General features: G+C 54.5%; 1 protein-coding gene across 3 annotated transcripts; it reads right to left on the reverse strand.

Moving 5' to 3' along the window:
• Nucleotides 1-469: 469 nt before the first annotated feature.
• On the reverse strand, nucleotides 470-12,319 carry LOC112316221 (NFE2 like bZIP transcription factor 1). 3 transcript variants are annotated; one of them, XM_045182227.3, is made up of 6 exons: nucleotides 12,187-12,319; nucleotides 10,057-11,081; nucleotides 5,210-5,392; nucleotides 4,705-4,794; nucleotides 4,322-4,480; nucleotides 470-3,537 (listed from the first exon to the last, which is right to left on the reverse strand). In XM_045182227.3, exons 2-6 carry the CDS (start codon nucleotides 10,564-10,566, stop codon nucleotides 2,194-2,196), a joined length of 2,286 nt encoding a protein of 761 aa, XP_045038162.1. In that variant the 5' UTR covers nucleotides 10,567-11,081; nucleotides 12,187-12,319; the 3' UTR covers nucleotides 470-2,193. The 3 variants fall into 3 exon arrangements, with proteins under 3 accessions (XP_045038162.1, XP_024428759.1, XP_045038163.1); XM_024572991.3 differs by having other exon boundaries at nucleotides 5,210-5,425; XM_045182228.3 differs by lacking the exon at nucleotides 4,705-4,794 and having other exon boundaries at nucleotides 5,210-5,425.
• Between the last annotated feature and the right edge of the window lie 185 nt (nucleotides 12,320-12,504).

Raw genomic sequence — 12,504 nt, forward strand, 5'->3', positions numbered from 1 at the left:
GTCTAGCTTCCTGTTCAACAGAGGCACCTGGCATGTGTTGGTCCTGTTGATTCTCAGGTTTTCACTATCAACAGTTGACAGTGTAACTACATCCCAGTGCTCTTAACACTTTGGCAGGTGGGGCCACCAGAGAAGTAACAGCACGGTCAAGATAATGCAGTCTGTTACAGGTGGACAGGGAAGACGGAGTTGGGCCAGGTGACAGCAGCTCCACCTATCCTACCCTATGAGAAAGGCCAAAAGGAGTACGAATCCTTCCTCTGAGAGGACAGAGCTGACAAAGCCTACGAAGAGGTACATAACACCTGCTTGGGAGGCTCACTAATACAGTACTTAAGACTTTTGTTTTAGTTACTCATCAACCTCCCTTTCCCATGTGAGCTCTGTCTTAGTCGCACAATGGCCAGTCCTCCTGGTGAGGCCTATTCACTGTTTTAAGTTCAAGATAGGGAAGAACTGCACTTGAGAATGAATCATCCACTTTATTTTATTTTGTCATGTGTTCACAACCTCTTCTCTCTCTCCTTTCCCCTCCCTGGCAGGTCACAGATAAATTAAAAATAAAATCTACAAGGAAAATAATTTATAAAAGCACTTCCCAGGCTCCTACTGCTGTTAATGTGTTGCCCACCCCACTCCAAATGGGGAGAATCAGTACTTCCCCCACTCACGGCACTCGTGTTATTCCAAACGGGTGGGGGGCAGCAGTAGCAAACATTTAAAAAAAATAAAGACACTGGTCCTGGAACCACATGGCCACCTGGGCACTTCCCTCTCTGCCTCCCCCAGGCAGTCCTCCAGGAGCCCTTGCTGAGCTGGGGGTGCTGAGAAGCTGCCTATAGCCAAGAGCCTGGGGTGGGGGAAGGTGCTCTCAACCACCATTACATGCACTTCTCATTCTCCTAGGAAGACACCCAAAAAAGAAAGCAGACAGAGACCTCGGGACGGAGAAAAATCCCAAATGTTCACACAGTTACACAGAGTCTTTATGGCAAAGAGAACATTTAGCAGCTTTGAATATTGGGGTATCTCCTTTTTACTCAACACAAGCATTCTAGACCCTATTAAGTGAAACAGGGCTCAAGCCCTTAAAAAAAAAAAAAAAAAGCGCAGGAAACTCTAAGAGGACTAGTTTGTTGTTGCTGGGTTTTGTAGTTTGTCTTTTCCAGTGACAAGCCCAGTAGTTGGTGGGAGGCCTGAGGGGGTCACTCCCCAGTATTGTGCTGAATACTGCCTGGCTTCTCCACATCATCCCCCTGCCTCAAAACAGCCACCAGGAGGCTGCAGGCCCATCACTGGGGGCACTGCCAGCACCCCAGCTGCAGAAGAGCTCTGGGCAGCCGGTGAGGGGCCAGGGAGAGAACAGCATTTGCATGCAGGTTCTGATGGAGTTGTGGGAGCCTCAGCTCGGGGTGACTGGGCACCAAGGGAGATGAAGTGGCAGGGCAGTGAGTGGCATGCTTGGTGTTGGGGCTCCTGCAACATAGGGCCTTGTGATCCTCTCCTGTTTGCTCCACCCTTTAACCCTAACCCTCCAAGCTAGCTAGTATTCAGTCCCAGTGGCTCCCTGGCATTGAAACATTCAAGGAGGTATCAAAGAGCCTCCCCTTCAAGGACGCCAAAGTGTGGGAACAGAAAGAGTTCACAAAGCCCCTCCCAGAACCCACCCTGTCTGTTTCACCCCGCCCCTGGGGTAAAGTGGGGTTTACTCACACCAATGACGTAGTCCCACCTAAATCCTGCCGCCTGGAATCCTGGTCAGATTCAATCTTAACCTGCACTTTTTTCTTCAAGCTTCGATTTTTTTTGGTTTCTTTCCTTCCTTTCTTCCTGGAATGAGACTTTCTACTACTTTCATCTCCTTTCACAAGTCCCTTCCTTCCCCTTTGTCAGCCTCCATCAATGCCATCACCACCCTGCCCCTTCCCTCAAATGAAAGGGGGATGAGTGAGGACCCTGTCCACCCAAACAGTCTGGCTACTTCCACTCTCCCCAGTGGGGGAAGCCGAGCCAGACAGCACCTGCGCCCGCCTCTTCCACTGACCGACAGTCATCCCATCTGAGATCTATTGGATAAGAAGGCATTCAAGTCCCCCTTCTGTAGGTCTAGGTCCAGGTCCAGGTCCAGGCCCAGGCCCAGCCCTTCTCCAGTTTCAATCTTGGTGAGCGTTAACCCCCCCTTCCGCCCCAGGCTCACTTTCTCCGGTCCTTTGGCTTCCTCTCCTGTCGCCGGGCCTGCTGGTCAGCCAGGGTACGGGGAATGAGGAGGACACTGCCATCCCCGGCGTACTGGAGAGCATACTGACTGGGTGAGTAAGGTCGCCCATTCTCATCTCGCAGCCGCCCAAACACCTCCTGGTACAGGCTCTGGACCTTCTGCTTCATCTGCCGCAGGGACCGGAGGAACTCCACCTTCTCCCGTAGCAGTCGGGCTTTATCACGCTGCAGGTCCTCCACATCCCGCTCCAGGTTCAGGATGGTGTCCAGCTTGCGCTTGCGGCAGTTCTGTGCTGCCATCTTGTTCTTGCCCCGGCGCCGGATGTCCCGGATGAGGCTCAGCTGGGCTTCGCTGAGCTGGTATTTGGACAGCAGCTCGTTGAATTCCTCCACAGGCAGGTTGATGATCTTGTCATTGGTGAAGGGGATCTTCATGGCTCGGGCTCGATGCTCATCCCGGCTCATCTGCTTGTCTAGGAAGTCGGCCTGCTTCTCCTTGCTGCCCTTCTTGAGGGTGCTAGGTGGTGGCAGGTCAGCAGAGTCGAGGGCACTGGGTGCCATGTTGTACGTGTGGTTGTGGCCCACATGCTCCAAGTAGGGCAGGCAGGAGAGCTGAGACGGATCCTGAAAGCTCATGCGGCAGAACTTGGAATACTCAGGCTGATAGCCCACAGCGCCCTCCGCCTCTTCTAGATCCAGAGTTTCAGAGTCAGAGCTGTAGCCAACAGCACCTTCCTCGGAAAAGGAGGAAGAAGCTGAGGAAGATGCAGAGGAGGAGGAGGAAGAGGAAGAGGAGGAAGAAGAACTGCCTTCAGAGCTGCTCAGAGAGGAAGGGCTATGGCTGGAGTCCAAGGAAAGGCCTGAGTCAGAGTCAAATTCCTCTTCAAGCTGAGAGGCCTGCACAGAGTTAAAGCCTTCCTCAATGGCCAGGTCCATCAGGCTGATCTCATCCAGCATGGCTTCATCTAACAGACCCCCAAGTGGGTCAGGCAGGTCGGGGCCTACGGTGTCATTGGCTGTGCCATTGAGCTGGGGTGGAAAGAAGAGACCCGCCAGGTTGGTAGAGCCAAAGGTAGAGTTGAGGCTGGTGGAATTACTGGGGACCAGCGGGAGCAAAGTGGAGCTGCTGGCCACAGGCAGGTTCTCCACCTCGGGGCTGAAGATCGAGAAGTCCTGGCTGCAGCCTCCCAGAGACGCCTGATGCAGGCTGACATTCTGATTGATGGGAGTGTTGGGGGCAAGGCTGTAGTTGGTGCTCAGTGGGTCTCCAGGAGGGGCATTGTACAGGATCTCACTGGTTGATGTGTTCACTTCCATGGCCTGGAGGGAAGAAGAGTGTCACCTTTCACTCAGTGCAGACTCCCTCCCCAGGTGAGGCTGGGGGCTAACACTACCAGGCACCCAGCACAGATATAATCGCATTGGTATGAAGATCACAGCATCAGCTCCTGGTCCTGGTTGATCCACTAGGCCTGGCAGAGGGGTTCCTCCCCGCATACTCCACCCCAGTGAGGGACTGACCAGCTCAAATTTGGCCATGCTCTTCCTCATCTTGGAAGGAGACTTAAGGAAACACCTAACAATGACTATGGTTTCACCGCAAAATCAGCACAGTAAAAAGAAGACCAAGCCTTGGAGTATGAACACTTCACTACCCGGCTTGCTCTATGACCATGGGCGTCTCTCTCAACCTCTCTGAGCTTCCATTTCCGCACCTTTAAGATGATAAAGGGCTGACTAGATGACTGCGAGGGCTAAGTGAGATGACCGTGGCTGTAAAGCACTGCACAGACGCCAGCTTTATCCAACCTGACCCTTGGGAGCACCCAGCCAAGTGATTATCTGCTTGAAGGAAAAGAAGGCATGCCTCGGGGGCAGGCCCACTCCAAAGGGCTCAAGCCCTGGGGTTTTCACCCAAACCCCACTCCTGACTATCCCCTACTGCCCCAGGGAGACTCCTAGACATAGTTACCTCTCAGTGTCCCCACTTTCCTATGGAGTAGATAGAAATGGTAGGCTTTCTCTTCCCACAGGGGGAAAGCAGCCGAGTGCTAAGACACTACGGAAAGTCCAATAGGTTTGTGCCCTGTTCTGATAGTCCTACCTGCATTTCCATGATGGACATGAGGTCTTGCCACTGCTGTTCCAAATCAAATGGTGACTCTGTCCCCGTCAGGAGAGGAGACAAGAGGTTGTTTTGAAGACCTGGGGGCTCACTCTCACTAGGCACTGCTTCTGTTAAGCTGGAAATGTCTGCTGGAAACTAGGGCAAAACACAGACACTTTAACAGAGAAAGAAGGAAAGACCAGCCTTCTGCTTTCCTCCCAAAAACTGCCACCTGAGGTTCTGTTCCTTCCTTCCTCTGATTTCACCCCCAGCAGCCAGGACGAGGCCAGCACCAAGAGTCGGCCCCCAGGCACCCATGGAGGAACACCATGTGCAGGCTGCCCTGCTGGCTTGGGGGCTCTTCCTGGAGTCCTGCTCACCTCAGCATTCTCCCCAAAGGGGCAGGTGGCCTCCAGCAGCCTAAGGCACTCTTCCAGGGACAGGGCTGTCTGGTCCTCCCCACCAGGCACCTGTGGCAACAGCAACTGTAAGTCTGACTCATCTGGGCTTTGGCTGCCTGCAGGCTTGAAGCCTCTTCCTCAGCTTTCCCAAGGGGATGCTGACGGAGGACCTGCATAGTTGCAGGTCTACACTCTCCCTCCACTCCCGGGCTAATGATTAACCCTAAGTCCCCAACTCCAGGGGAGAACAGAGGGAGCGTAGAAGAACCTTAACATAGTAGGATCTGCTAGGTGCTTTGCCTCCTCTGGACTGTTACCAAGGCCTGGCCCCTCTGCTTCTGTTCTGCTTATCCACTCGTCCTTTCTCAGTCCACTCACTGTGACTGACCTGGAGATCCCAACCCAAAATATACACCCAGGTCCCTCCCACGGACACAACTGCCTTCTCTAAGAAGTTTCTGGGACTGAGCACAGGTGAGAGTACCTGGGCAGGGAAGCTCTCCCCAGTTTCTCCATCCACTAGCAGGTTTCGTGCCAGAACTTCTGCGCCCTCGCCTGGCCAGGTGTCCTCCTGCTCCGTTCCATCTTGCAGTTCCTTATCCACATCCTGCTCTTTCTGGCGATGACTATAGTCAAAAACCTCACGCCCAGCCCCCAGGTCAATATCCTGTCGCCAAAGGATGTCAATCAGATCTATGTCCTGAAAGACAGATCACCATGACTTTAGCTCACGGGTCCAGCGTCCCCTCCCTCCCTCCCTGCTCCTCAGAGGTCCTTCCTAGCATCACTCCCATTGTTCCCTTCCAGACTCTACTGCCTGCCACTCTGTACCAGCAAGGGTTCATCTATCCACTTCCAGACACCAGCTTCCAAAAAAACCCCAGGAGGTCTGCGGGCTTAGGATCTGAACCAGAAACAGCCTGGTCAAAAGACAGAGCCACCTCCTCTAAGGAGTAAAGGGCAAGTTCACACATTAATCATTTGGGGAATGGGAATCCCTTAAAACACAGTTTGTAGGAAGCTGGCCACAGCAAGCAAGGGCGAATTGTCATGCAGAATTGCTTTGTGGTGGCCAGGCTTGCATCAGCCTGTGGTGCCATTTCATTTGCATAAAGGGGTGGGGTGGGCTAGAGAGGAAAATCCCTGCATTTGCAACCACCTGATGCAACCAATGACAACGACAGGCTGTCTCCAGCCCTTGCTAAAGTCATTCCCCATCCCCAGCTGAGGCAGGAGTAAGGCTGAACACCCACAACTCTTAAAGCCCAGGCTCACCTCAAGATCCATCCCTGCCAGAACCCCCACTCTCAGCTGATCCTAGCAAGCTGCTGATCCCAGGAGAGCTTCAAGCAGTCAGCTGATTCTCACTGGGCACCCCACCCCTGCCAAGGCCTGCTCTGCGGTGCCCCCTTCCACCAGAGCTCTCACTCCCTTACCACACCCCAGGGCTCACTGACTCCCCATCTCAGTCAATCCACTCAAGGGCACAGCCCCCATCACCACTTGGCCACAACTGCTGCATCAGGTACCAAAACGCCTCCCTTCTGCCCTACCCTGGTGGCTCTTAAAGTTCCTGCACCAACTGCCACCGCCATTGCCACCAGCATAGAACCCCAATAAATAAGAGCTATTCCCGCTTTTCTGCACATGCTACCCCCTGTGGCTAAAGAAACACTACACTGTTGCCTTCCATTCAGAGGTTAAAAAGCCGGCACTTTTCAGAAAGCAGTATCCTTAGATGAGACCCACCTCCCCTAGCCCTGACCAGGTACCCGTTTCCTACCATAACCCTCCCTGATCCTGAGAACCTCCCACCACGTGTACCTCTCCCTTTGGTCTCCCCACATACACCAACCTGAACAGAAGCCCTGGACCCAGGAGCAGAGGGGGGCTGGGCCACCCGGTGACCAGCCAGCAAAGAGTTAAGGGGCCTGCTCCCTTTGGCAGGGCCCCCACCACTGTGAGAGCTGCGGTCCAGGCGGGTCATGGTCTCCGAGATGAGCCCCGGGGCAGCCGGTGCGGGGAAGCCGGACAGGGGGCTGCAAGGAGCTCTTGGCTTGCAGGGAGCACACCAGGCTGGAAGGGTGGCCCCGAGCTAGCTCCGAGGGGCCTGAGGAGGTGCCCCGCCCGTACTGCTGCCTGGGCGGCCCAGCCCAGCCCTCTTCCTCCATCCTTGAGTAGCCCCCTCCCACCTCACAACCCCAGTTCCACTCAGGCACCCGGCAGCCCCCACCCTGAGCTCACCGCAGAGGCTGCAGTGAGATGGGACTCCCACCCCATGCTCCGTGCTCAGGCTGCAGAGGAAAGCAAGCTCCCTCCTGGGCCTATCCTCCCACTCCTCCCTCTCTCCCCCTCCCCACGCCCCCCAAACTTGTTACCTAGGCTGCAGCAAGGAGCCAATCCCCTCCCCCTCCCACCCCGCAGGTCACTGCTGAGGCTGCAGAGAACCAATCCCCTCCCCCAGGTCAGCAGCTGGGCTGCGGAAAGAGCCAATCCCCTCCCACTGTCGTTACCTAGGATGCGACGAGAGCCAATCTCCTCCCCCAAGTCTCCGCTGGAGATGCGGAAAGAGCCAATCCCCTCCCACCGCCTGTTACCTAGCTGCAGCCCGTAGCCAATCTCTGCACCAGGGCAGCTGGAGAAGCTGCCGCAAAGAACCAGCCCATTTCTGAGCCGCCTCCGTCTCCTCAAGGAGACGCACCCAGGGGCGGGCAGCCCCACCCAGCCCAGTCAGCCAGCGGGGGTGGCGCAGTGAGAGAGCCCTGGGGGGAAGGGGTGCCACTCTCCCTCCAGTCGCATCCAGCTTCCCAGCCCACTCAGGACTGGGCAGACACTCCTCCTGAAGCTTCTGCGGGAATTTAAGTTGTGTTCTAGAAGTGGAAGGAGTTTCTTTTCCCGTTCCTCACAAGGGCTGTGGCCAGTTGTCCTCCAGCCCGAGGATCAAACGCCAGGCTGGGCAGGAGCCCAGTGCCCCTAGACCCACTCAGCCAGGGGCTTTGCCGCCCTGCAACAGGCCAGAGCAGAGGAACGGAAAACGCCACTGGCACACGTGCAGCAGTATCACAGTGCTGACCGGGCCCAGCCCCAGACAAGAGGAGGAAGATGTGAGCCTGAAGGCCGGCTCTGAGGTAGGCAGGTGTTCTGAAACACCAGGGACCGGGCCACAAACACCCCCCACTCTCTTTACCCTTGCTTTGTTCTACAGCATCACTGCCTGACCCCTGGCCCACATCTCTAAGAGCAGGAAAGAAGCCCCTAACAAAAATTAGATCACAGTTCTGACTCCCCTCCTCACTGCTGCTCCCCTAGGGCCTAAGGTCAGGCCAGGGTCAGTCCATTCCCCCTGGTCACAGACCACTCCTTGCCTGGGAAGAGCTGTGCACGGGCCACCTGGCTCTGGGCAGAGTGCCAGCCTCGAGGGGAATCCTATCCTTGACAAGGGCCTGGGCGATGGCTGTCCATCGAACAGGCCTGGCAGCAGGGGAGCGCTGCCACCCAGGGAAATACCAGCTCCAGTGACGCCTGTCACATGCTCTAGACCTGGGTATTTTTATCCATGAGTTGCTGAGGAAATGTTTTGGACACATAAGAGTCCTCCCTTCCCCCATGCCCAGCCTGGGCCCCTAATGCTGACCCTCCACCAGCCCTCAAAGGGAGCAGGGAAAGCCTGGTGTCAGGGAAAACGTAACGTTCATGAAGGCCAAAAAATGGAGGAAAGCGGGGTCAAAGTCCCACCCCATGCACATTATAACCCAAACGTGTCATCCCAGGAGGGCTCCTAGCTGGAATACGAATGGAGCTACCCTACCCTTGCTCTGGGTTCCCAAGAGCAAGCCCAGTTACACCTGCCCCCGGGGGAGCTACAATGCAGCAGGAGGAGCACACAGGAGGCTGGGAGGCCTACTTCTTCAGACCACTGTGCCAAGACTGGAGTCCATCTGAAGGGAAAGGACAGAGGAAGCAGAAGGGAGCTCCGAGTTCCCAGCGGCACTGTAAGAATCTAAGGAAAGACGCACTTCCATGCTCAGACCATTCTAGTCTCTCTCAAAGTAGATCAGTGTGAGCCAGCTGAGCAGCGGAGCCCTGGCAGTACCGACATTTGGGGACTGTCTTGCGCTTTTTAGGAAGTTTAGCAGCATCACTGGCCTCTCCCCACTAGATGCCAATAGCACTTCCTCTAGTTGTAACAACCAAAACTGTCTCTAGACATTGCCACATGTCCCCTGGGGAGCAGAATCCCCCCAGCTTAGGACCTCTGGCCCAGAGGAAGCCAGTTAGTGACTGTCAAAGTTAGTGCTTTGACAGTCACTAACATTCAGAGAACTGAATGCAAGACACATGAAGGCAAAACCTGGTCTGACCGGTGGGCAGAAAAAGGCAAGTTCAACATCTGGGACCCTTTTTACATCCCCTCTCCCCACCCCCAACCCTCAAGACTCAGTTACGAGAAGCCCAACCCAGTGCAACCCCATCTTCTCTTTCCCGAATGGCCGGGAGACTGCAGTGGGCATTCTTTAAAGCTCCTTGGGGCTGAGAGGCAATCCAGGACCAAATACAAGAGTTCAAAGCCATCTTATCATCACGTTGGTAGGGCAGGGGCAGGGGCAGCAGTAGCCATTAATATCATTACAGGCAACTTTCGGCCCAGAACAGTGTGTCAGCCCCATGTCAGGAGCGACGGATCTGACAGCTCAAAGCAAGCTGACTCAGGCCGCAGAACAGTTCCTCTGCTAGCTCCCAGGCCTCACCTTCCACTCCCTGCAGCGGGCCTTAGCAAAGAGCAGCCTTGATCCTCACTGGACCCAGAATAACTATCTAAATCTACCCCTTGGCTCAGGCCCAGGACAGTACTTATCAGGACCTTAAAACGAGACTAACCACAAAGGAGAACTTCGGGATATGCGTGCGTTTGGATGTGGGGGGAGGCAGAAGGCAAGAGTCCACAAAGTGTTTGTGTCTTAGCAACAGATACACACCGCACCAGAGCCCATCACAACATGACTCCCTCCCCCGCCCCAGGCCCCCAGAAGTCATGTTGAAATCTAAGCAGTAAACACACTGGCATGTTCTAAGAACCTCCCACTGCCCTGACAGTACATTCAGAGGTGGGTCAATGGTTCAGCACAGGAAATGCTTCCAGCCCCCAATCCCAGTCAGACAATTCAGCCCATTTCTACCCAAGAACAATGTCTGAGACACTCCCCCCCCAACCCCAGAACCTCTCTGGTTCTTTACAGGGGTCACTACTGTGACCACCACAGTTCTCCAAGACCAGCTCACCCGCATGCCCAACCGGACCCCTCCCCCCGACCCCTCCATGTGGCCACTAACCTCTTTGGTTAAGTCTCCACTGACTGGAGGGGCTACAGCCCCCAAATCCTCCAAATCTTCACTGAAGCCCTGCTCCGTTTCGCTTTCTCGCACCCCGTTGTCTGGACCTGTCACATCTTGGAGGCCACTGGAACTCTCGAGGGCAAGGCCTGAGCTGGGCTGGCTGCCAGAGACAGACCCCTCCGGGTCCCGGTGGACCAGCCAGGCGTTCACCTCAGTGGTTGGCACCTGGAACCTGTCCAAGGCCCTCACCTGACTGAGGAGCCGCCGGGCGGTGAAGTAATTGTCCAGGTCTATGCTCTTGGGGTGGATCCCATAGCCATCCAAGGTGTTCCTCAGGTTGTGGAACTGGGTCTGAGTATAGGCGGAACTGGGCCCCAGGATGATCTCCCGGAGCGGGGGGAGCTGTGAGGTCAGGTAAGTATCCACGTCCACCCGCACCCCAATCAAACTCAGCAGAATGGTGAACTGGAGGAGTCCTTCCGTTAAGTATTTCTTCAGAGAAAGCATTGCTGAAGAACCACAATGTTTATGCTTTTTGGTTTTTAAATCTTCCAAAAGACAAATCAAGGCCACTGTTCTGCTGCTCCAGCCAGCAAGTTACCCCCCTCGGTGCCAAACCCTGTACCCCGCCCCGGCGGAACACGGGGGCCGAGCTCCCTGACGGCCTCGGAGGAACGCACACCCCGTGGAGCCAAGGCCACACTCCAGACCACATTCACTTTTCCCTTCTTGACACCTCACCTCTGAAAGTACAACGGTTCCTAACCCAGTCCAGGCCCTCAGGGCCCACGTGACTTACTTTCTCCACAGTCCACACACAGTCACTTCCTCACTCACATTAGTCGTCCTCTCTGTAGATTCCACTGCAGGCTGTTCTCAGGAACAGCTGACGGGTTTTTGTTTTGTTTTGTTTTCCTTCTCTCTCCTAAGGTTTATTTTCTTTGGCTGGAGGTACAGGCCTTTTGTCTTGGGTCAGAGTGTCCCGCCTCCTCCACACTTACCAGGGGGGTTTCCAGAGAAACCTGAAATGAGAATCACAAGAGCAACAGGATAAGGTTCCAGAATTTTCACACCATGATCAAGGCAGAAGGTAGGAAATACATTGTAATGCCACTTTTACAAGAGTGAAAAAACAAGTCAATTATTATACTCCCTGAAAAGCAAAACCTTTTATAGCCAAAACAACTATGAAAGGAAGTATTGCTCACGAAGGATCAAAGGATCTGTTTCTGTAGATTACATTTGCAATCCCCTAACACGGAGCTTGTTGGGGACAAGCAGACGCTGCCCTGGGCATCCAGAATATTTTTACATGTTGTAGGATTTACCAACCCTCCCCCTACCCAGCTTCTATTTTTAGCATGAGAAGTCCATTTCCTATCTTAAAGGAAAGTTGGGTGTCTGTCTCCCAGGAGAAAATTACCTACAAGTTCTATAGGGGAGGAAGAGGTTATTAATGGATGAAAGTGTAAAAGGCCATATTCCGTTCAGGCCACCACTTCACAGAGAAGGATAATGCCTTTTGTTTTCTCGGCTTTGCAATCTGATTTCCCTTTCCCATCATTCTCACATGTTTAAAAAAAAAAAAAAAAAGGCAAGAGGGGGTATTCGAAGAGGAATATGGGAGGGGGAGTTGAGCCAGCATTATTTGGTCCAGCATTTGAATAGACAGGTTTTATTTTCATTCACATGACCTTCTGAGCTAAAACAGAAGGATATGGCAAAGTTCTCAACCCAGATAGCCAAGTGGGGAGAGAATAAATCTGCCTTTCAGTTTCTGGTCTCTACTTTTGAGTTTCAATTAACCTGTTAAAACAAGACAGAGCTCTCTTCACTGTTGCAACCCACCTACCAAATCATCCTGAAGGGTAATAGGGATCTACACCTACCTACCTACCTACCTACCTACACACACACACACACACACACACACACACACACACGCTTACTCGGTTAGAGTAAACACAATTGTGACCCAGAGTTTCAGCTTACACTGCCCTCCCGTTCTCACGCAATTTATTACTATCGAGAGCCAATTAAATTCGAGAAACCAGACAAGGTCCCTTAAAGATCAAGTTAAGGCCAGAGGCCTGTGGTCTAAGCCCGGTCCCACCCCGTCCCGGATACCGGAGTCCGGCTGAGACCAAGTCGCCATGCCCGCTCTCGGGTCCTCGGCTTCCAGCCTTCTGGGACAGCAACGAACAAGTGCTACTTTGCTGGCCTTGACCCACCCTTACGGCCAAACCCCATCCCGCCCTGCGCTGTGGCCCCACCCCGCGCCCAAGCCCGGGCCTACCACCACGCCTTCTCGAGCTCTCAGCCCTCCCCAGTCCAACCCACCCGGGAGCCCGCAGTCTCCTCGAACTCGCGGCCCCTCCCCGACAGGCCCAGGGCCCGGCCCCGACGCGAACCCCGCTCGGCCGCCCGCTCCCGCCTCCTGCCCCT

The sequence above is a fragment of the Desmodus rotundus genome, unplaced genomic scaffold (genome assembly GCF_022682495.2).
Source record: "Desmodus rotundus isolate HL8 unplaced genomic scaffold, HLdesRot8A.1 manual_scaffold_339, whole genome shotgun sequence".
Classification (NCBI taxonomy): Eukaryota; Metazoa; Chordata; class Mammalia; order Chiroptera; family Phyllostomidae; genus Desmodus; species Desmodus rotundus.

Excerpts from the sequence above, each read along its gene's own strand:
- LOC112316221 (XM_024572991.3), bottom strand. The coding sequence starts at position 10,566 with ATGCTTTCTCTGAAGAAATACTTAACGGAAGGACTCCTCCAGTTCACC. Across the intron at positions 4,795-5,209 it reads GGGAGAGCTTCCCTGCCCAG|GTGCCTGGTGGGGAGGACCA; the intron begins GTACTCTCACCT and ends CTGTTGCCACAG. Across the intron at positions 4,481-4,704 it reads CCTTTGGGGAGAATGCTGAG|TTTCCAGCAGACATTTCCAG; the intron begins GTGAGCAGGACT and ends GTTTTGCCCTAG.